At 45.5% G+C, this 22,795-nt stretch overlaps 5 protein-coding genes and 1 long non-coding RNA gene across 6 annotated transcripts; 4 read left to right on the top strand and 2 right to left on the bottom strand.

Annotated features, from left to right (window-relative positions):
- Positions 1-994: 994 nt before the first annotated feature.
- Positions 995-1,519, bottom strand: LOC135680389 (probable calcium-binding protein CML46). The gene has a single exon (XM_065194270.1). The coding sequence runs from the start codon at positions 1,517-1,519 to the stop codon at positions 995-997; it is 525 nt and encodes a 174-aa protein (XP_065050342.1).
- A 214-nt stretch (positions 1,520-1,733) lies between these two features.
- On the bottom strand, positions 1,734-4,519 carry LOC135588173 (granule-bound starch synthase 2, chloroplastic/amyloplastic-like). The gene has a single exon (XM_065080164.1). The coding sequence runs from the start codon at positions 2,765-2,767 to the stop codon at positions 1,862-1,864; it is 906 nt and encodes a 301-aa protein (XP_064936236.1). The 5' UTR covers positions 2,768-4,519; the 3' UTR covers positions 1,734-1,861.
- Positions 4,520-6,047: 1,528 nt separating this feature from the next.
- LOC135588174 (granule-bound starch synthase 2, chloroplastic/amyloplastic-like) lies at positions 6,048-7,888 on the top strand. Its single transcript, XM_065080165.1, has one exon. The coding sequence runs from the start codon at positions 6,954-6,956 to the stop codon at positions 7,857-7,859; it is 906 nt and encodes a 301-aa protein (XP_064936237.1). The 5' UTR covers positions 6,048-6,953; the 3' UTR covers positions 7,860-7,888.
- A 329-nt stretch (positions 7,889-8,217) lies between these two features.
- LOC135680388 (probable calcium-binding protein CML46) lies at positions 8,218-8,760 on the top strand. Its single transcript, XM_065194269.1, has one exon. It carries the CDS (start codon positions 8,218-8,220, stop codon positions 8,758-8,760), a length of 543 nt encoding a protein of 180 aa, XP_065050341.1.
- Positions 8,761-17,860: 9,100 nt separating this feature from the next.
- On the top strand, positions 17,861-18,260 carry LOC135588171 (uncharacterized). The gene is made up of 2 exons (XR_010476135.1): positions 17,861-17,944; positions 18,062-18,260. It is a non-coding gene; the product is annotated as an uncharacterized LOC135588171 (long non-coding RNA).
- A 34-nt stretch (positions 18,261-18,294) lies between these two features.
- On the top strand, positions 18,295-22,787 carry LOC135680387 (granule-bound starch synthase 2, chloroplastic/amyloplastic-like). Its single transcript, XM_065194268.1, has 7 exons — positions 18,295-18,343; positions 18,549-18,613; positions 18,847-18,924; positions 19,011-19,121; positions 19,264-19,308; positions 20,817-20,990; positions 21,760-22,787. Exons 1-7 carry the CDS (start codon positions 18,295-18,297, stop codon positions 22,714-22,716), a joined length of 1,479 nt encoding a protein of 492 aa, XP_065050340.1. The 3' UTR covers positions 22,717-22,787.
- The last annotated feature ends 8 nt before the right edge of the window (positions 22,788-22,795 follow it).

The raw sequence follows: 22,795 nt of genomic DNA, 5'->3' as shown, positions 1-22,795 counted from the left end.
CAAAATATCTGGGATGTCTTCATTTTCCTCTTCCGATATTCCTGTCCCTATTTCTGCAAGGACTCTGAGCACTTCTCAAAGTCTTATCACCATCAATGCTGCAGCACTCATTCCCTTCAAATTATCCAAAGGCGGCAACTACGCATCTTGGCGGGCACAACTTTCTAATCTTTTATTTGGCTATGATCTCTTAGGTTACGTTGATGGCTCTTTCCAGTGTCCACCAGAAATGATCAACATCCCAGGCGAACCCAATCCAGTGCCAAATCCAGCCCACCAACTATGGTTACGTCAAGATCGCCTCATCCTCCAAGCTATTCAAGCTTCCGTTGCTGGATCCATTGCCCCGCTGATATCCTCATGTACGACTGCTGCAGAAGCATGGTGCAAATTACAAACAACTTTGGCAAATCGCTCGCGTACTCGCATGCTCGGACTTCTCTCCAATCTGATGAAAATGAAACAAGAGGGAAGTACTATTGCTGATTATCTACAAAATATCAAAGTTATCATCGATGATTTAGCTTTAATAGGTCATTCTCTCAGCGATGAAGAAGTCCTAATCCATACCCTCAATGGCTTAGGAGGCGAGTACAAAGAACTGACAGCAGCACTTCGGGCACGTGACTCACCAATATCATTCGAAGAACTTTATTATAAGTTGATCGACTATGAGACGTACTTGAAGCGTGATGATAAGTTGCCCGGACCACCTATTACAGCTCTGATACCATGATAGAAATTAAGCGAAAAAGATAGAAAGATAGAAATTGTAGAAGAAACTATGAAATGTATAAGATATAATTGCCTAATACATTTTGATAGTGAGTTCTTGACAGCCATTTATACACACTCAGTAGGGAGGTTATACACATTCAGTATGGAGGATTTTTCTCAACTCCTGAGAGATTTCTCAACTGCCTTGAGGAAATCTTATCTGCTTCTCAACTGCTGAGAGATTTCCTAACTGCTTTGAGGAAATCTTATCTGCTTATCACTCAACTTTGATGAACTCCTTGAAATCGATCCTCCCGTCGTCGTTCTCGTCGTACGCCGCGATCATCCGTCGGCATGCCTCCAATGCCGCCCCCTCCGGGAAGCCCAGCTTGCAGAGAACACGATGCAGGTCCAGGGGCTCTATGACCCCGTCACCGTCATCATCGAAGACGGAGAACGCCTCCGCCACTTCCTCCAAGCTCGGCTCCTCCCCCTCGAACACGCCACGCAGCTCCTCGAGCTGCTCACCGTCCGCGCCGCAAGGCATGCCCATAATGATCTCCATCACCGTCTCCACGTCTTCTCTGGTCAACTCGGGCGCCTCGCTACCGTCGGCCGAGTCGCCGGGTCTGACACGATCGACGACCCCCGATGCGCACGGCGCTGGGTGCCGGAAGAGGAACCCCATGGATATCTTATTCTTCAGGACGACCCCCATGGAGATGGTCTTGTTGAAGAGGAGCACGATGGGCTCTGTGAGTGCGAGGGAGTGGTACGGTGCAGTTGGCAATGGTTTCTCCATGGTTTCCAGCGCTGAGGAGGAAGAAGACGCTGCTTCTTGGTCCAACCAATAACATGCATGGCGAATCGATGTGTATTTATGCGTGCAGGTGCGACTGTTTTCCTCTGGCACGTACGCAGCAGAGGCTGTCGACGCGGTGGCTAATCACAGAATCCAACAAAACTGGGCTGTCCTCGACAGCGAGGAAGAGATAGAGAGAGAGAGACGTGTCAAAATGTTGATGCCATCAATCAAACGGACGCACACAATACTTAGACGAATCTTTGCAGGTTCGTTGAAGAGAGATCCGGATTGGATCATCAGATAGCTGAGATAGATACTGTTCGTTCATGTTCTCAAAGATCACCACTGATACTTAGCTGAGACGAGGACTTCCTCGTAATGTTTGGCGGCGTTGTCCCAGCTCAGGTCCTGTGCCATCCCTCGCGTCTGCAGGCCCTTCCAATTCTCCTTCTGGTTCCTGTAGGTGTTGAGGCAGTTCCCCAGCGCATTGATCAGCTTGTTGGCCTCCGCCCGGTCGAACGTCCACCCGAACCCGCTCTCCCTGAAGGGATCGAACGGGATCACCGTGTCGCGAAGCCCGCCGACGGCGTGCACCACCGGGACCGTGCCGTACTTCATGGCGTACAGCTGGTTCAGCCCGCAGGGCTCGAACCGCGATGGCATGAGCAGGACGTCCGCCCCTGCGGTGATCCTGTGCGCCATCTTCACCGAGAACCCCACCCACGCCCTCACCTTGTTGTGGTGCTCCCTGTCGAACTTGCGCAGCATCTCCTCCAGGTCGGCCCGCCCGGTGCCCAGCATCACCAGCTGCAAGTCCTGCCCGACGATCCAAGGCATCGCACCCGCAATGAGGTCGACGCCCTTCTGGTGATCCAGCCGGCCGATGAATCCGATGAGGGGGACGTCCTCGCGGACAGGGAGGCCGAGCTCCTTCTGCAGCGCCGCCTTGCACTGTGGTTTCCCGGCTTGCAGAGTCTCAATGGAATAGTTTCTGTAGCCATCGGATTGCAGGTGAAGATCCAGCTCAGGGTTCCAGTCCACTGTGTCGATCCCGTTGACGATGCCTTGGAACTTCCAGTTGTTCTCGTTTATGATCTCATGGAGTCCCCACCCACCTTCGGATGTTGTGAGCTCCCATGCGTAGCCACGGCTGACGGTGATCACGCGGTCAGCAGTCTTGAGGCCGGCCGCGAAGATGTTGAAGTGGTCACCTCCCATCGGCTCATACAGCTTGAAGAGGTCCATGTGTTGATCGGGCAAGTCGACATGGAAGAAGTCCTCAACTGGACCACGCCCCTGGACAAGACACACAGGTAGAATGCAGACGATAAGGATTCCGAGCTCGTAGTTTCCTAAGTTGTTTAGAATGATGCCATGAAACTTCTATATCAGGATCAGATTCAAGCATTCTTCTCGGTAGAAAAAGAGAAGAGAAGATGAATGATTTTATCTTCATTTTGAGCGAAATGATTTTTCTTTGGTGGTGGTAACTCAGAAATCTTTGCAAGTTTGAAATGAAGCAACTTCAACAAAAATGGGGGAGAAAAGAAATTAAAAGCGGAGATGTTTTGATTGCTCAAAAAGAGTTTAAGAAGACAAACATTCATTTGATGCAAAAGAGAAGGATGTAAAGAAGGTTTCTAATAAAACAGAGTGCTTCAAATGTCATGCAATTATAACAAGGTTTGGGAAAAACCATGATAGACTCATGAAAAATTAAGTACAACATATGATCAATATCTTCAGGTCACACAAAAACAATATGGCCAGGGGCATCATGCAACCTAAACTTCAAGAAATACAATGCAGCTGTAGGAATTCATGCAAGCATAATTGGATCATTGATTCAGTGACGTGAGAAATAGTCAGAAAGTGTTTGGTTTACTGATAAGGTAAGTGAGAGAACTGCAAACTTGCAGATATCGTCTTGGCAAATTTAACAGTCTTTGAGCAGTTCTGAGGATCTCACAGGCTACTGAACTCAGCAAATTGAACTTCTAAATGAAGAGAGAATTTAACAGAAGTTTAACCTAATAGATGCAGCATAAAATGCGAGAGAGCTAACCTGGTGAGATATGTTGTGGATCACCAAGATGGACCTGGCATACTTCATCAAGCCATTGTCGCGGTAGCATGCTTTCAGATACACAGGCAGAAGTGATGTGTGCCAATCGTTCGCAATGAAAATTAAATTTCCGTCTCCATAGCATAAGCCGCCACATGGAACATGCCACGGAACCTGCAATTGTATCAGTCTAAACTCGAAACAATGACATATGTTTAACAAGTTGTGAATGAAAAATACAAGGTATATCCACAGAAAAAGGATACTTACCATAAAACTAAATCTTATTGTTCGAATAGAATTAAGTGTTTGGTTATACACCGACTACAGACTTGCGAAGAAATATAACATGAGTGGTATGCAAATTTATCTGCTTCACAACAAAACTGGTTTGCTTATCATGAAAGCCAGAATACTGATAAATCCTAATAGATTATAATTCACAATAACTTTTGATTTTAGAAGAATTATAAGGCAAAAGAAAAAGAGAAACTAGCCAATGGTTAAAATTCAGGGAATTATATGAAACAACATATGCAGATAACAGAAACAATGATAAATTGGATGCAAAGGTAAGGCCGAGAAATCAGGGAGGATAGAGGCAGTAAGAACTAAGTATGCTAGAGTAGCCTTCAGTTATTTACATCAACCACTCGATTACTCCATCAATTTTCTAAAAAACTTAGATGATTAAACAAAAGTATTATGATTTAATATCTGTTAATTGGCAGAGCACCAACATTGGAGAGTAACTACCATTGTGTGTTTAACGTAAGGTAAATCCTTGCACAAAGTTCCACTGACTCTATCATAATAGAAAAAAAACATAAGGTATCAAAGAAAACCATATATGTCAGTGGCCTTGTTCTTAATTTCCTAAGCCTAATAAATGGAAATGAGTTTAACAACTAGGCCTTTTTTCTAATATAAACTTGGCCTATTAAATAATTTCACCTGCACAGAGATTTACATCTTTTAAAACATCGATCAAGAATCAGAAATTGTATGAAACTCCAAAATTTTTAAACAGTAAATTGTTTTGTTAAGGTTTGTTGATACCAAAGTCACAGTCAGTTCTCCATCGACAATTAGTATGCAGAACCATAGAATTAGATGTATGGTATACTGAGTGTAACATACCGATCTGACTGGATACCTCTATGCTAGTACTGCCCGGTTACATATCGTATTCAATCCAATTTTTAATATATATATATATATATATATATATATATATATATATATATATATATATATATATATATATATATATATATATATATATATATATATATATATATATATATATATATATATATATATATATATATATATATATATATATATATATATATATATATATATATATATATATATATATATATATATATATATATATATATATATATATATATATATATATATATATACACTGAATGTTTTGATACTGTGCTGACCGATACTTACCCCTCTGAACGGGTCCTGCTACTGGTACTGTAATGAAATTTTAGACCTAAGACAACACTGTACGATGCTAATTTCAGTCATAAGACATCTGCATGAACTAGAAAACAAAGATACAGAACCAGAAAAAAGAAGTGGGAAAAAGGGTTGGGAATTGGCATTTGCAATTAAGTTAAGCACCTCAAGGACTATCAAGTACTAACTCAAAGCAGCACTGAAGCGGCCACCGACATGACTATATTTTTCACACTAAAAATCATGTTGGAAGTCCCTTCCTGCATTAATCTTAGACAAATGCTCACTACGAATTTCTAATACTAACATATTCTGTTATGTACATCATGGATAGTTGAATATGTTGTTTAGGACAAAAGAGATACCTCTACAGCTACCTTGCATAACAATACCATCCGTTTCAAGATTTCCTGCATTAATTAGCGAAAGACAATATAAATAACTTGTAGAAGGTCATTTCTGTATTTTCAGTGCACAAAAAAATGAAGTAACAAAAAGTGAATAAACTGGATTGACTAATTTACAGGTGTTAAAATTGCAAAAAACTTTTACCAGCCGGTCTCCCCCATAAATGTTGTTCTCTAGATGACGGAAAACTGGACTGTCGATAAATACAAAATCCACACGATCAATATAAGCATGAAAATAATTTACTTCCAGATCCTGCATCCCATAATATGACATCAACTGGATAAGTATGTATTTATAGCTAAATCTAAACACCATGACATGAAACAGCAGATACAGACCTGCCCATCAGCTTTGTAATATTTGCGAACACCTATATCTTTGGATTCAGGATAATTGGCATACCTTGGGGAAACAACCTATAATTTACAAAAGAAAGATTGAACTGGCTATGCAACAGCAATATTAAGGAAGCAACTTTTGGACTAACATTATTCTAGTTTGGTAAACCTGCACATTGTAATTGCAGTTTTATGATTTGAATTGCTATTCCAATTTACCTTTCTGTGGAATAGCTAGAGTCACCACCAACATTAACGTGAGATTTGAGGTTCAAACAGAAATTAATCGACAAAAGGGAAAGGAGAAATACCATAACCCGGTGCCCTCTCCTAGCCAAAGCTTTTGGCAGAGTCCCAGCTACATCTCCAAGCCCTCCTGTTGAAGTTAAAAATGATAAATGTCAGTGAATCTTATTTAAATATCATAATAACACTTTATAAACCCAAACAACAGTCATTCACTTCATTACCAATTGTGGAGCATAGACTTGATACAACAAATTTTCAGTACTTGAGAGGTAAGAGTAAAAATACAGCAAAAGATCAATCGGAAAATACGAAAATACTAAAAATATCAATACCTGTCTTTGACCAAGGAGCACATTCCGCGGAAACTACTATTACATTCATGGCATTCGCTCCAGCCAGAGGAGGGGAATCCACATTTTCTACCTCAATATCTGCTTCTGTATCTACACCATCAGATTTTGCTTCCGTATGGTTCTGAGCATTCTCATCTTCAGTACCCCTTTCAGATTCTTGTATAATAAGTGATGATTCGACTGAATCATAAGTAGAATCAAGATCTGCATCTTTTGCTAGTCCATCAGCTTGTAGGATATCACCTTGCTCTTCTGCTTTCTCTAAAGAATTTTCAGTTTTACCGATACATTGAGTCTTAGACATCTTAGATTCATTTCGCTCAAAATGAAGATAAAATCATTCATCTTCTCTTCTCTTTTTCTACCGAGAAGAATGCTTGAATCTGATCCTGACATAGAAGTTTCATGGCATCATTCTAAACAACTTAGGAAACTACGAGTTCGGAATCCTTATCGTCTGCATTCTACCTGTTTGTCTTGTCCAGGGTCGTGGTCCAGTTGAGGACTTCTTCCATGTCGACTTGCCCGATCAACACATGGACCTCTTCAAGCTGTATGAGCCGATGGGAGGTGACCACTTCAACATCTTCGCGGCCGGCCTCAAGACTGCTGACCGCGTGATCACCGTCAGCCGTGGCTACGCATGGGAGCTCACAACATCCGAAGGTGGGTGGGGACTCCATGAGATCATAAACGAGAATAACTGGAAGTTCCAAGGCATCGTCAACGGGATCGACACAGTGGACTGGAACCCTGAGCTGGATCTTCACCTGCAATCCGATGGCTACAGAAACTATTCCATTGAGACTCTGCAAGCCGGGAAACCACAGTGCAAGGCGGCGCTGCAGAAGGAGCTCGGCCTCCCTGTCCGCGAGGACGTCCCCCTCATCGGATTCATCGGCCGGCTGGATCACCAGAAGGGCGTCGACCTCATTGCGGGTGCGATGCCTTGGATCGTCGGGCAGGACTTGCAGCTGGTGATGCTGGGCACCGGGCGGGCCGACCTGGAGGAGATGCTGCGCAAGTTCGACAGGGAGCACCACAACAAGGTGAGGGCGTGGGTGGGGTTCTCGGTGAAGATGGCGCACAGGATCACCGCAGGGGCGGACGTCCTGCTCATGCCATCGCGGTTCGAGCCCTGCGGGCTGAACCAGCTGTACGCCATGAAGTACGGCACGGTCCCGGTGGTGCACGCCATCGGCGGGCTTCGCGACACGGTGATCCCGTTCGATCCCTTCAGGGAGAGCGGGTTCGGGTGGACGTTCGACCGGGCGGAGGCCAACAAGCTGATCAATGCGCTGGGGAACTGCCTCAACACCTACAGGAACCAGAAGGAGAATTGGAAGGGCCTGCAGACGCGAGGGATGGCGCAGGACCTGAGCTGGGACAACGCCGCCAAACATTACGAGGAAGTCCTCGTCTCAGCAAAGTATCAGTGGTGATCTTTGAGAACATGAACGAACAGTATCTATCTCAGCTATCTGATGATCCAATCCGGATCTCTCTTCACCGAACCTGCAAAGATTCGCCGAACATGGAACGTCTATAAGTATTGTGTGCGTCCGTTTGATTGATGGCATCAACATTTTGACACGTCTCTCTCTCTCTATCTCTTCCTCGCTGTCGAGGACAGCCCAGTTTTGTTGGATTCTGTGATTAGCCACCGCGTCGACAGCCTCTGCTGCGTACGTGCCAGAGGAAAACAGTCGCACCTGCACGCATAAATACACATCGATTCGCCATGCATGTTATTGGTTGGACCAAGAAGCAGCGTCTTCTTCCTCCTCAGCGCTGGAAACCATGGAGAAACCATTGCCAACTGCACCGTACCACTCCCTCGCACTCACAGAGCCCATCGTGCTCCACTTCAACAAGACCATCTCCATGGGGGTCGTCCTGAAGAATAAGATATCCATGGGGTTCCTCTTCCGGCACCCAGCGCCGTGCGCATCGGGGGTCGTCGATCGTGTCAGACCCGGCGACTCGGCCGACGGTAGCGAGGCGCCCGAGTTGACCAGAGAAGACGTGGAGACGGTGATGGAGATCATTACGGGCATGCCTTGCGGCGCGGACGGTGAGCAGCTCGAGGAGATGCGTGGCGTGTTTGAGGGGGAGGAGCCGAGCTTGGAGGAAGTGGCGGAGGCGTTCTCCGTCTTCGATGATGACGGTGACGGGGTCATAGAGCCCCTGGACCTGCATCGTGTTCTCTGCAAGCTGGGCTTCCCGGAGGGGGCGGCATTGGAGGCATGCCGACGGATGATCGCGGCGTACGACGAGAACGACGACGGGAGGATCGATTTCAAGGAGTTCATCAAAGTTGTGGAGGGCAGCTTCTTTGATTAATTATTCTTCCTTTTTCTTCTTGTCGTCATCAGCGTCACATCTATCAATGCGCAAGCAATTAAAACAAACCAAATTTCGAGCAGGATTGAGACTCGAAATCTAAAATCATCAAAAGATTGCGACTATTCGAAATCTTACAAGAAGAATCAAAGGCCAAATCGAGAAGCAACTACTCATCTGGATCGCAGATTTAAATCGATAATGTTATCGACAATTGACACATCCATAGACTTTGAACATGAAGGGAAAACATCTTTCTGAAGCTGGAAGTGCGGCTTCAATCATTTAGAACCCAAGAAATAACATGTTCTTCTAGGTAGATCCAGTCACCACATCAAACCACAAAAGCCTGTACAATTGAATTATAGAGCTAGCAGTAGGCTATCTTCTGCAGTTCCAAAGTTCCATAGCTTGAGTGAAGCCGAGAAAGAGCAGACCGGTGCAGAGTATCATAAATCTCATGGCAACTTCACTGATGGGAGAGTCTGGATACCTGCAAGGCATGTTTTGGCCAGTGTTTATTCAACCAGCACTGAGATGAAATTATTGCATACTATCAGTTGGATATTGTTCTAAAGAAATTGGTCACTTCCCTGAGCATGTCTCATCACACAACTAAAAATAACATTGCTTCATGATCTATTAGTATGCCACTAGAAAAAGTTATAAAGATTATGAAAAGGGGTCATTATCTAACAATGTCTGGAATTCCAGATATGTTTGAATTTTATATCCGTAAACAATAGCACTCAAAAGGCTTTATAACCAGAAGTAAAGAAGATATTGTAAAAGTTCAGGCGGAAGTGCCTTATGCTTGTATTTACTGCTTGATCTTTGGAATACATTACTAATGCAAAGCATATCATAAAATTCTATCATAAAAGGCAACTGTTTAAAGAAAAAAAAAACTCTGAACCCACTTGAAAGGAAAAATGTCTAGAAATTATGTCTCCACAAACCTTCGAAACTCAATTTTGTCAAACTATCTTGATGTGGAATACATAACATATGATTAATTGCCCAAGACGAAAATACTGCATGGTGAAAAAAAAGAATGGATGAAAAATAAAACATTTAAGAATGTTTAAAGCACACTGGTTCACGTCAAACTCGATAGCTTATTTCAGGATAAACTACTAAGATACCAAAACAAAACTACCATTTACTCTTAATTAGACGCTTTTAAAATATAAATTCAAGTAGTAATATACTAGACGCAACAGACCTAGAGAATTGTCAGAAGATGCAGCTTATGAACTGTAGTACAAAGGTCGAGTGGTTGGTGAAGAAGCAGGCCTTGTATTCGACATAACACCATAAGGTGATGAGTTCTGTGAAGCTTGAAGTGACCCAGCAGTAGCACTGGAGGTGTTTGCTGAAACTGGGTAATGAGAAACAGGAGCAGTTGCAATGGTTTGACCTGGGTACAAGTTAGGCTCTGAAACAAAGCTTCCACCTGACGTGCTAGAATTCCATGTCAACATTTGACCCTGAGGATTTGTTGCTTGTCCTGTAGCTCCAAAATCACTGCCCACGTATGTGGATGTTGGCTGGGGATAAACTTGCCACCCAGAAGTGGTGGGTAAACCAGGAGCTTGGGACATCATTGGTACACCCGTGTCCTGAATAGTGTAGTCTCTGCTTCTCTCATTATGCACCTAAAAGAGAGCATACATACATATAATTGACTGTAAGTAACCATGCACATAAAGGATGAAAGTCTAAGCCAGTGTGCTAATAGAAAGACAACAGAAGGACCTCAAGTGCGCACAATTTTATTTTCTTTTTCCTGATGGATAGATATAATTCTTTCGACAGCCAATTTTTGAAACTTCAAAAAGTTTTATTGCTCCGCTTAACCCAAAAAATAAAAGGCTCGATGCTTAACATAAACAACTTAAAATAATCAAATATTTTCTAAATTAAATAAAAGTCATAAAAAATATCGATCCGAAACAAACAGCTATGTTGAACGACTATGGGACGTGGGACTCGAGACACCGAGTACGTTGTCACGACACAAACAGCTAGTAAATAAGCCTAATCCGAAGTCCAATGAGGTGGCTAACTAAATACGTGGTCCGCATAAAATGGTACGCTTACCGAACGTAGGTTCCGAAGGTACAGTCAACCATGAGCCACCGTGGTTCAGGAACATCTGAAGTCTAACTACGCGGGTACCGGACTCGTCATTTCCCCAAAGAATGCAGGCTCAGTAGCAGAACAAAATGCGTTGACTTTGGGAGATATTGGATGAGTACAAATATTTGTTTTGGTCAAGAAATAAAAAGAGATGAAAGAAAGGTTCTAATTTAAAGATAACTAGAAAATAATCACCGGAGGTCAACGAGCAAATTCGTTGGAGGAAAGTCTTTCACCGTCTTTTCGTGTCTTACATAGGATCATCTAATTTGGAAAATAAATATATATATAAATAAAAGATTAAGTGCAGGGATCCTACGGAGAAATGATTTAGATTTTTAATAGATAAATCAAAAAAGATGGAAGAAAAATAATAATTTAAAGATAACATAAAATAATCACAGATAAAAGTCTCACCTTCTCAATATTATATTTGGACGATGAAATCTTATCATTAAAAATATTAAAATATATATAATAGAAAATATTATACTTGTACCAAATCAAATATATTATTTTTTTCTAAAAATAAAAATATTTTATCCAAAAAGAAATACTATTGGACTTTTGCCCAATTACACTCTCCTAATTTATTTTTACTTGGGGTGCCCAATTTTAATCATTTTAACAAAAATTATCATTCGTCCTTCATCAGTTAGCTATCTATCTTTAGCGGCATCACTCATCGCATTTGCTTCTTGCTCTCACCATTAGTTATACTATGCGTCCTCTCCTCCCTTCTCCTTTCTCCTCTTATTCCTCTATTCTTTCTCTCTATATAATGTCGCTTGCCCCGTTGCCTCACACGCTCCATTCTCATTTTGAGTGGTGTCACTCGTTACCTCCTTTTCGAGAGACAAATAAGGTAAAGAGCATAATAGCAATATCCTTCTTCATATGTGATTTGTTGGATTGGAGAAATATCACAGAGGAACCGGATCGATTGATGGTGGCATAGAAAACGTTAAAGTAGATGAGCTAAATGAGGGTGCATGTAACATTTTCATGATCAACTATGGTACCAATGCAAAGGGCACAAACAAAGGGGGCACATCATGTTAATGACAATTATTATAATCTTATTTTTATCACAAAAAAGAGATTTAGTGTGACATCACCATTCGTGCTACTACAATGGACGATTTGGGTGGGAGAGTAGCACAATAAGAGGGTTGATTATGCCGGTGACAATAATACACAATTGGTTCTTTGGATTGTTCTTCGGGATGGAAGCATAGGGCTATGGGAGACGAGAAAAAGGTAAGGAGGATAAGAGAAATAAGGTAATTAGCGATATTACTTATATGGGAGCAAAGCGTGGAGGAGATAGAGGTGACCAATGATGTGGTTCGGGATAGATTACTAACAGAGAATTAAAAGATATTTTCATTAATGTGGCAAAAAAGAAAAAGGAGCGTGTAAGATAAAAATCAATTAGAAAAAAATATTCGATTAAAACCCAGCAGTAAGGGTTTTTTAGGTAAAATAATTTTTAAAAATAATATTCTTAATTTGAAGAATAATTTTTTAAATAAAAATATTTAATAATACTTTCATAAAAGAAAATTTTAGATTCTTAAACTAATCAACTTTATTTAAAATAAAAAACCACAGATCTAATTCCAAGCATGTTGTCCCGGTGGAAACACTCGCTGCAGCAAGATATGGTAAAAAGTGAGGAAACCTGCCGAAGAAAGGCTGTCATGGAAAGTGTTCGGATATGGCGTGCGGATGATGGTGACACGAATACTAGACGTCTGCGCAAGGGAAGCCGTCCTATCTAAATAATAAAATATCTCCGGCGCTGTATTGCATTCCATCGTTATTTTAATGTGTCCCGAGATCGAGTCGTGAGAGGAAGAGAGGAAGGGCAAAGACGAACAAACCTGGAGATGGATTCCGCTCCCCAACGCCGTCTCCGAGCCATCGCTGGCCATCTCCTCGCCTCCAGCGACCGCGATCCGAACGCTCGTCTCATCGCCAATCCAACCACCGGCGAGTTCGCGCTCGGTACTCGTCTTTTTCGGCTTTTCTTGCGTTCCTTGTTTGGGAAACCCATTGAATCCAAAATATTGAAAATCGAACATACCACCAGATGTTAGAATATTGTTTATGTTATTAAGTCCAACTAATAACCATTTCACAAGGATACAAGGTTTCAAATGTGAAAACGAGATTGTAACATATGTGGTAATTCTCCCAACAAAATAGTTGTATGTAAGTTTTCTCCCATCATTATTGATGCGGTGGGGCATCTGTTTAAGCCGTGGCCTCGGGGCTGTCGCGGCTCGGTTCGGGGGTTCAAATGTCGGGGATCTCGGGTGGCATCCTTCGTGGTCTCCCGTGGCCTGTCTCGACGGTCCGGTCGGGACGTCGAGTCGGGTGAGTGCGTCGTCGCAGCGTCGGGAAGAGTCGACCCCGTCTGGCACCTGCACAAAGGTCGGGCCGAGGCGCTCGGCCCGACCCCTCCGACGGCCAAGTTAGCGATGTGGAGAGGGTTTCAGATGAAGAAGTGTTTGGAGTCTCCTCTGTAGGGGTTGTCCCCCCTGTAGGGGTTGTGTGTGAGTTTGTCTCTAGTCCTCCTTCCCTCTTAGCATACGAGGGTATTTATAGGGAAGCTTATTGTGCCTGATGTGCCCCCTTGCAGGAGCAGGTAGCGTCTGACACTGGCGCTGGCGTGGCGTGCGAGACCAAGCCTGGGCAGAATGTTTAATGTGCCTCGGTCGACATTCTGGTCCGTTTGACCAGGTACTGAGGCGTGATGCGTCATTTGGGACAGGTGACGTCAGCCCCAGTCTTGTCGCCATTATTTCCCTCATCATATTCCCCACCCCTGAAGGGAGCCACGCATCGGCTGTTGTTGTAAGAGGGGTTCGAGGTGTGGCTTCAGCTTTTAGTGCTCGTTCTCGTAGAGCAGCTGCTGGTTCGTTACCGGGGGCGGAGTCCGGATTTAGAAAATAAGGAAGGCTGGTCGTGCTGCGGTGAGCTCAGGCAGCAGGGGGTCGAGGAGCACGACGCAGGCGGGCAGGTTGGGCCGGCGAGTCGCAAGTCGGAGATCGAACTGGAGCGACTCGGGCTATGGTCTGAGCCGGCGAGTCACAAGTCGGAGATCGAACTGGGGCGACTCGGGCTATGGTCTGAGTCGGTGAGTCGCAAGTCAGAGATCGACCTGGAGCGACTCGGGCTATGGTCTGGGCCGGCGAGTCGCAAGTCGGAGATCGAACTGGAGCGACTCGGGCTATGGTCTGAGCCGGCGAGTCGCAAGTCGGAGATCGAATTGGGGCGACTCGGGCTATGGTCTGAGCCGGCGAGTCGCAAGTCGGAGATCGACCTGGAGCGACTCGGGCTATGGTCTAGGCCGGCGAGTCGCAAGTCAGAGATCGACCTGGAGCGACTCGGGCTATGGTCTGGGCCGGTGAGTCGCAAGTCGGAGATCGACTTGGAGCGACTCGGGCTATGGTCTGAGCCGGCGAGTCGCAAGTCGGAGATCGAACTGGAGCGACTCGGGCTATGCGCCAAGGAGCACAACGCAGGCGGGCAGGCCGCGCGAGTGTCTTGGGTCCTGGGCAACGTGCGACCGATGAGCACATCTCAATCGGGAAGCCGAGCAGAGGTCGTGGTCTCAGACGACGTGCGGCCGAGGAGCATGACGCAAGCGGGCAGGCCGTGTTGGCGTGTCTCGGGTTATGGGCCGAGCCGGCGAGTCACAAGTCGGAGGTCGAACTGGAGCGACTCGGGCTATGAGCCAACCCGGCGAGTCGCAAGTCGGAGGTCGAACTGGAGCGACTCGGGCTATGAGCCGAGGAGCATGACACAGGCGGGTAGACCGCGTGGGCGTGTCTCGGTTGACACGCAGCCGAGGAGCACAACTCCGTCGGGCAAGCTGACCAGAGGTGGTCTCGGGCAACACGTTGCCGAGGAATATGACGCGGGCGGGCAGGCTGCGTAGGCGTGTCTCGAGTTATGGGCCGAGCCGGCGAGTCGCAAGTCGGAGATCGAACTGGAGCGACTCGGGCTATGAGCCAAGCTGGCGAGTCGCAAGTCGGAGGTCGAACTGGAGCGACTCGGGCTATGAGCCGAGGAGCACGACACAGGCGGGCAGGCCCGTGGGGTGAACTCGGCGGTGTGGCCGAGGGACACCGCTCAGGCAGGCAGACCGCGCTGAGGTGAACTCGGCAGCGTATGGCCGAGAAGCTTGGCGTAGGCGGGCTACGGCCGAGGGACGTGACCCAGATGGGCAAGCCGCCCTGAGATGGACTCGGCAGTGTATGGCCGAGGAGCTCGACGCAAGCAGGCTGGCCGCGCAGGCGTGGTCACGAGGGTCATGCAGCTGAGGTGTTCGGCGCAGGCAGACTGTGGCCGCGCGGAAGCCGCTCAGGAGGGCAAGCCGCGCTGAGGTGGGCTCGGCAGTGTGGCCGAGGGACGTGACCCAGGTGGGCAAGCCGCCCTGAGATGGACTCGGCAGTGCATGGCCGAGGAGCTCGGCGCAGGCAGGCATGAGCCAAGAGGCGGTCAGGTAAACATGGAGCCTTCGCTTGGAAGAGACTGAGGCAGGGCGGGCCCGAGCGGGCGGCTCTCGTTGCCGCGGTGGTCGGGTCGTAGGGGGGTTCACCGAGCGGGATAATGGTTCGCACTATACCCGTCAGCGCTCGGACTTGATGAGCGAGGTCCTGGAAGGCCTTGAGCGACATGTGCAAGGGGTCGCTGGGGGCGCACTCGGGTGGAAGCAGACCCGGGTCGTTGGACAGACACTAGTAGCATTCTGCGGTCACGACGGGGTGTTCGTCTCGAAGATCTCCATGCGGGGGACTTTCCCCCGGAGCTCCGATCAGGTGTGACCCCTCAACTGTGAGCTCGTCTAAGCCAGTTGGATGATCCCTCGACTTTCGGGGCCCTCCTTCTAGCACCAAAATGATGCGGCGGGGCATTTGTTTAAGCCATGGCCTTGGGGTCGTCGCGGCTCGGTTCGGGGGTCCGAATGTCAGGGATCTCGGGTGGCGCTAGACCTTCAAGGAGCCTTCAAGGGGCTAGCCGCACATTACTTATAGACAAAATCCCGCCAAAAACAACGACCCTTCCTCTACTCAGGCATGTCGCATCGGGATGACACAACGTCATTCCGCCATAAATGCAACTTGGCAGGGTAGCCAACAGGCGCGCTACACGTGGCAACCAACGGGCTTGAAGCGCCGGTCTTCTCGAAAACTGGCGATTCACGAAAAGGTTCGTCCCCTGGACTTCCGAATAGACCAAAGGCTACTTGGCCACCCGCATCTCCCACAGCACAACGTAAAAGATCCAATCGAAGTAGCTCCTCGGTCGCAGCAGCCTACGTCGTGCTCCTTGGCCTCATGTCGCCCGAGACCACGCCTGCGCGGCCTGCTCGCCCGAGTCCAGCTCCTCGGCCGCAGCCGCCTGCGTCGTGCTCCTCGGCCTCATGTCGCTCGAGACCATGCCCGCACGGCCTGCTCGCCCGAAGACCACGCCTGCGCGGCCTGCTCGCTCGAGTCCAGCTCCTCGGTCGCAGCCGCCTGTGTCGCGCTCCTTGGCCTCAGGTTGCCCGAGACCACGCCTGCGTGGTCTGCTCGATCGAGTCCAGCTCCTCGGCCACAGTCGCCTGCGTCGTGCTCCTCGGCCTCATACCGCCCGAGACCACACCTGTGCGGCCTGCTCGCCCGAGTCCAGCTCCTCGACTACAGTCGCCTGCATCGTGCTTCTCGGTCCCATCCCTCTAGTGGACCACACCCGCGCAGCCGGCTCTCATGTGCCCAAAGGCTCCCCTCGCGCGGCCCCGGAGAGATCCTCGATGTCCGGACCCGAACCGAGCCGCGTCGGCCCCGAGGCCACGGCTCTCAAAGTTGTTTCCCACAACATCAACGATATCTTTATATAATATTAATTATTAAAAAAATTAAATCTACTATCGTTAAGTTCTAGAATGACGATCGATATCAACGATTAAGAAGGGCTGATCGATGAAGAGAACTCCAAATAAAGGTCGTAATCACATCATTTCGTTCACAAGATGTCCTCTTGCTTCCGTCCGTCCCACGTGCCTGCCGAACGACATCTACCGCACACAACGTTCGCTCGGGCCCAACTGCACCCACGGGGGGCATGCACGCTTCCAACGTTCGCTCGGGCCCAACTGCACCCACGGGGGGCATGCACGCTTCCCTTGTAACTTCGCTTAAAATCCTCCCACTGCTACTCGCCGATTCCAAAGATGGCGTCTTTCAGCTCTCAGACCTTCCGTCTCGAGGCTTGCAGTGGCGGCGGCAACAGCCCTGTTCGCGTCCAGATTAAGCCGGACGATGGCCGCAGGGCGTCGGTTGTGGCGGCTGTTGTCAGGGAGAACGCTATTTTCCCCAGCGGAGGTGGGTGCCGGGTGAGGTTCGCGACGAGGGGCCGACGAAGTGAGATCTTGGTGGCGGTCGAGAAGGGGAGGGGCCTTCGGGCCACCGGAAAAGGCGGCGATTTTGAGCCGGAGAAGGGGAGGGCCGATGGTGATGATGCCGGTGTCAATGTCGGTGCAGCTCCGGCCACGATTGACAAGAACATGAAGGTTCTGGAGATGGAACACGACTCAATTAAGCAGGTGGCTCTCTGGTCTTTACTTTGTTTCTTCTCATTCTGTTCATCCTCCTCTCTTGGCTTTCAATCATGAGAGAGAGAGAGAGAGAGAGAGAGAGAGAGAGAGAGTGTACATGGAAATTATATAGAACAAAGATAGAGCAGAGAATATGAACATCAAGTTGTATGACTCTTAATGATCATAAGTAGTGCATAGATTTTGACTAGTTTATCTCATTTCGGAATCTAGTCTGTGTCCTAAATATCAGCTTCTTGACTTTCCTCATTTTGTGCATAAATTTTGACTAGTTTATCTCATTTTGGAATATAGTCTGTGTACTAAATATGCAGCTTCTTGACTTCCTCATTTTGGTTCAGGCTGTGGAAAAAAGGAACATAATCTCATCCTTGGGAAGTGAAGCTGCTGAAGCTGCTGAAGCAGTTCAGAGTACTGATTCTTCTGCTAAAGGTGCTAAAACCATTAATTTGAACCTAAGTTCAACTAGTGTTTCTAACAGTTTGGTCCAGTCTTCTGAATCTAAGATGTCTAAGACTCAATGTATCGGTAAAACTGAAAATTCTTTAGAGGAAGCAGAAGAGCAAGGTGATATCCTACAAGCTGATGGACTAGCAAAAGATGCAGATCTTGATTCTACTTATGATTCAGTCGAATCATCACTTATTATACAAGAATCTGAAAGGGGTACTGAAGATGAGAATGCTCAGAACCATACGGAAGCAAAATCTGATGGTGTAGATACAGAAGCAGATATTGAGGTAGAAAATGTGGATTCCCCTCCTCTGGCTGGAGCGAATGCCATGAATGTAATAGTAGTTTCCGCGGAATGTGCTCCTTGGTCAAAGACAGGTATTGATATTTTTAGTATTTTCGTATTTTCCGATTGATCTTTTGCTGTATTTTTACTCTTACCTCTCAAGTACTGAAAATTTGTTGTATCAAGTCTATGCTCCACAATTGGTAATGAAGTGAATGACTGTTGTTTGGGTTTATAAAGTGTTATTATGATATTTAAATAAGATTCACTGACATTTATCATTTTTAACTTCAACAGGAGGGCTTGGAGATGTAGCTGGGACTCTGCCAAAAGCTTTGGCTAGGAGAGGGCACCGGGTTATGGTATTTCTCCTTTCCCTTTTGTCGATTAATTTCTGTTTGAACCTCAAATCTCACGTTAATGTTGGTGGTGACTCTAGCTATTCCACAGAAAGGTAAATTGGAATAGCAATTCAAATCATAAAACTGCAATTACAATGTGCAGGTTTACCAAACTAGAATAATGTTAGTCCAAAAGTTGCTTCCTTAATATTGCTGTTGCATAGCCAGTTCAATCTTTCTTTTGTAAATTATAGGTTGTTTCCCCGAGGTATGCCAATTATCCTGAATCCAAAGATATAGGTGTTCGCAAATATTACAAAGCTGATGGGCAGGTCTGTATCTGCTGTTTCATGTCATGGTGTTTAGATTTAGCTATAAATACATACTTATCCAGTTGATGTCATATTATGGGATGCAGGATCTGGAAGTAAATTATTTTCATGCTTATATTGATCGTGTGGATTTTGTATTTATCGACAGTCCAGTTTTCCATCATCTAGAGAACAACATTTATGGGGGAGACCGGCTGGTAAAAGTTTTTTGCAATTTTAACACCTGTAAATTAGTCAATCCAGTTTATTCACTTTTTGTTACTTCATTTTTTTGTGCACTGAAAATACAGAAATGACCCTCTACAAGTTATTTATATTGTCTTTCGCTAATTAATGCAGGAAATCTTGAAACGGATGGTATTGTTATGCAAGGTAGCTGTAGAGGTATCTCCTTTGTCCTAAACAACATATTCAACTATCCATGATGTACATAACAGAATATGTTAGTATTAGAAATTCGTAGTGAGCATTTGTCTAAGATTAATGCAGGAAGGGACTTCCAACATGATTTCTAGTGTGAAAAATATAGTCATGTCGGTGGCCGCTTCAGTGCTGCTTTGAGTTAGTACTTGATAGTCCTTGAGGTGCTTAACTTAATTGCAAATGCCAATTCCCAACCCTTTTTCCCATTTCTTTTTTCTGGTTCTGTATCTTTGTTTTCTAGTTCATGCAGATGTCTTATGACTGAAATTAGCATCGTACAGTGTTGTCTTAGGTCTAAAATTTCATTACAGAACCAGTAGCAGGACCCGTTCAGAGGGGTAAGTATCGATCAGCATAGTATCAAAACATTCAGTGTGTATATATATATATATATATATATATATATATATATATATATATATATATATATATATATTAAAAATTGGATTGAATACGATATGTAACCGGGCAGTACTAGCATAGAGGTATCCAGTCAGATCGGTATATTACACTCAGTATACCATACATCTAATTCTATGGTTCTGCATACTAATTGTCGATGGAGAACTGACTATGACTTTGGTATCAACGAACCTTAACAAAACAATTTACTGTTTAAAAATTTTGGAGTTTCATACAATTTCTGATTCTTGATCGATGTTTTAAAAGATGTAAATCTCTGTGTGCAGGTGAAATTATTTAATAGGCCAAGTTTATATTAGAAAAAAGGCCTAGTTGTTAAACTCATTTCCATTTATTAGGCTTAGGAAATTAAGAACAAGGCCACTGACATATATGGTTTTCTTTGATACCTTATGTTTTTTTTCTATTATGATAGAGTCAGTGGAACTTTGTGCAAGGATTTACCTTACGTTAAACACACAATGGTAGTTACTCTCCAATGTTGGTCCTCTGCCAATTAACAGATATTAAATCATAATACTTTTGTTTAATCATCTAAGTTTTTTAGAAAATTGATGGAGTAATCGAGTGGTTGATGTAAATAACTGAAGGCTACTCTAGCATACTTAGTTCTTACTGCCTCTATCCTCCCTGATTTCTCGGCCTTACCTTTGCATCCAATTTATCATTGTTTCTGTTATCTGCATATGTTGTTTCATATAATTCCCTGAATTTTAACCATTGGCTAGTTTCTCTTTTTCTTTTGCCTTATAATTCTTCTAAAATCAAAAGTTATTGTGAATTATAATCTATTAGGATTTATCAGTATTCTGGCTTTCATGATAAGCAAACCAGTTTTGTTGTGAAGCAGATAAATTTGCATACCACTCATGTTATATTTCTTCGCAAGTCTGTAGTCGGTGTATAACCAAACACTTAATTCTATTCGAACAATAAGATTTAGTTTTATGGTAAGTATCCTTTTTCTGTGGATATACCTTGTATTTTTCATTCACAACTTGTTAAACATATGTCATTGTTTCGAGTTTAGACTGATACAATTGCAGGTTCCGTGGCATGTTCCATGTGGCGGCTTATGCTATGGAGACGGAAATTTAATTTTCATTGCGAACGATTGGCACACATCACTTCTGCCTGTGTATCTGAAAGCATGCTACCGCGACAATGGCTTGATGAAGTATGCCAGGTCCATCTTGGTGATCCACAACATATCTCACCAGGTTAGCTCTCTCGCATTTTATGCTGCATCTATTAGGTTAAACTTCTGTTAAATTCTCTCTTCATTTAGAAGTTCAATTTGCTGAGTTCAGTAGCCTGTGAGATCCTCAGAACTGCTCAAAGACTGTTAAATTTGCCAAGACGATATCTGCAAGTTTGCAGTTCTCTCACTTACCTTATCAGTAAACCAAACACTTTCTGACTATTTCTCACGTCACTGAATCAATGATCCAATTATGCTTGCATGAATTCCTACAGCTGCATTGTATTTCTTGAAGTTTAGGTTGCATGATGCCCCTGGCCATATTGTTTTTGTGTGACCTGAAGATATTGATCATATGTTGTACTTAATTTTTCATGAGTCTATCATGGTTTTTCCCAAACCTTGTTATAATTGCATGACATTTGAAGCACTCTGTTTTATTAGAAACCTTCTTTACATCCTTCTCTTTTGCATCAAATGAATGTTTGTCTTCTTAAACTCTTTTTGAGCAATCAAAACATCTCCGCTTTTAATTTCTTTTCTCCCCCATTTTTGTTGAAGTTGCTTCATTTCAAACTTGCAAAGATTTCTGAGTTACCACCACCAAAGAAAAATCATTTCGCTCAAAATGAAGATAAAATCATTCATCTTCTCTTCTCTTTTTCTACCGAGAAGAATGCTTGAATCTGATCCTGATATAGAAGTTTCATGGCATCATTCTAAACAACTTAGGAAACTACGAGCTCGGAATCCTTATCGTCTGCATTCTACCTGTGTGTCTTGTCCAGGGGCGTGGTCCAGTTGAGGACTTCTTCCATGTCGACTTGCCCGATCAACACATGGACCTCTTCAAGCTGTATGAGCCGATGGGAGGTGACCACTTCAACATCTTCGCGGCCGGCCTCAAGACTGCTGACCGCGTGATCACCGTCAGCCGTGGCTACGCATGGGAGCTCACAACATCCGAAGGTGGGTGGGGACTCCATGAGATCATAAACGAGAACAACTGGAAGTTCCAAGGCATCGTCAACGGGATCGACACAGTGGACTGGAACCCTGAGCTGGATCTTCACCTGCAATCCGATGGCTACAGAAACTATTCCATTGAGACTCTGCAATCCGGGAAACCACAGTGCAAGGCGGCGCTGCAGAAGGAGCTCGGCCTCCCTGTCCGCGAGGACGTCCCCCTCATCGGATTCATCGGCCGGCTGGATCACCAGAAGGGCGTCGACCTCGTTGCGGGTGCGATGCCTTGGATCGTCGGGCAGGACGCGCAGCTGGTGATGCTGGGCACCGGACGGGCCGACCTGGAGGAGATGCTGCGCAAGTTCGACAGGGAGCACCACAACAAGGTGAGGGCGTGGGTGGGGTTCTCGGTGAAGATGGCGCACAGGATCACCGCAGGGGCGGACGTCCTGCTCATGCCATCGCGGTTCGAGCCCTGCGGGCTGAACCAGCTGTACGCCATGAAGTACGGCACGGTCCCGGTGGTGCACGCCGTTGGCGGGCTTCGTGACACGGTGATCCCGTTCGATCCCTTCAGGGAGAGCGGGTTCGGGTGGACGTTCGACCGGGCGGAGGCCAACAAGCTGATCAATGCGCTGGGGAACTGCCTCAACACCTACAGGAACCAGAAGGAGAATTGGAAGGGCCTGCAGACGCGAGGGATGGCACAGGACCTGAGCTGGGACAACGCCGCCAAACATTACGAGGAAGTCCTCGTCTCAGCAAAGTATCAGTGGTGATCTTTGAGAACATGAACGAACAGTATCTATCTCAGCTATCTGATGATCCAATCCGGATCTCTCTTCCCCGAACCTGCAA

This window comes from Musa acuminata, chromosome BXJ1-8 (genome assembly GCF_036884655.1).
Source record: "Musa acuminata AAA Group cultivar baxijiao chromosome BXJ1-8, Cavendish_Baxijiao_AAA, whole genome shotgun sequence".
NCBI lineage: Eukaryota > Viridiplantae > Streptophyta > Magnoliopsida > Zingiberales > Musaceae > Musa > Musa acuminata.
The sequence above is the reverse complement of the archived record's forward strand: the minus strand, read 5'-3'. Positions and strand labels throughout refer to the sequence as shown.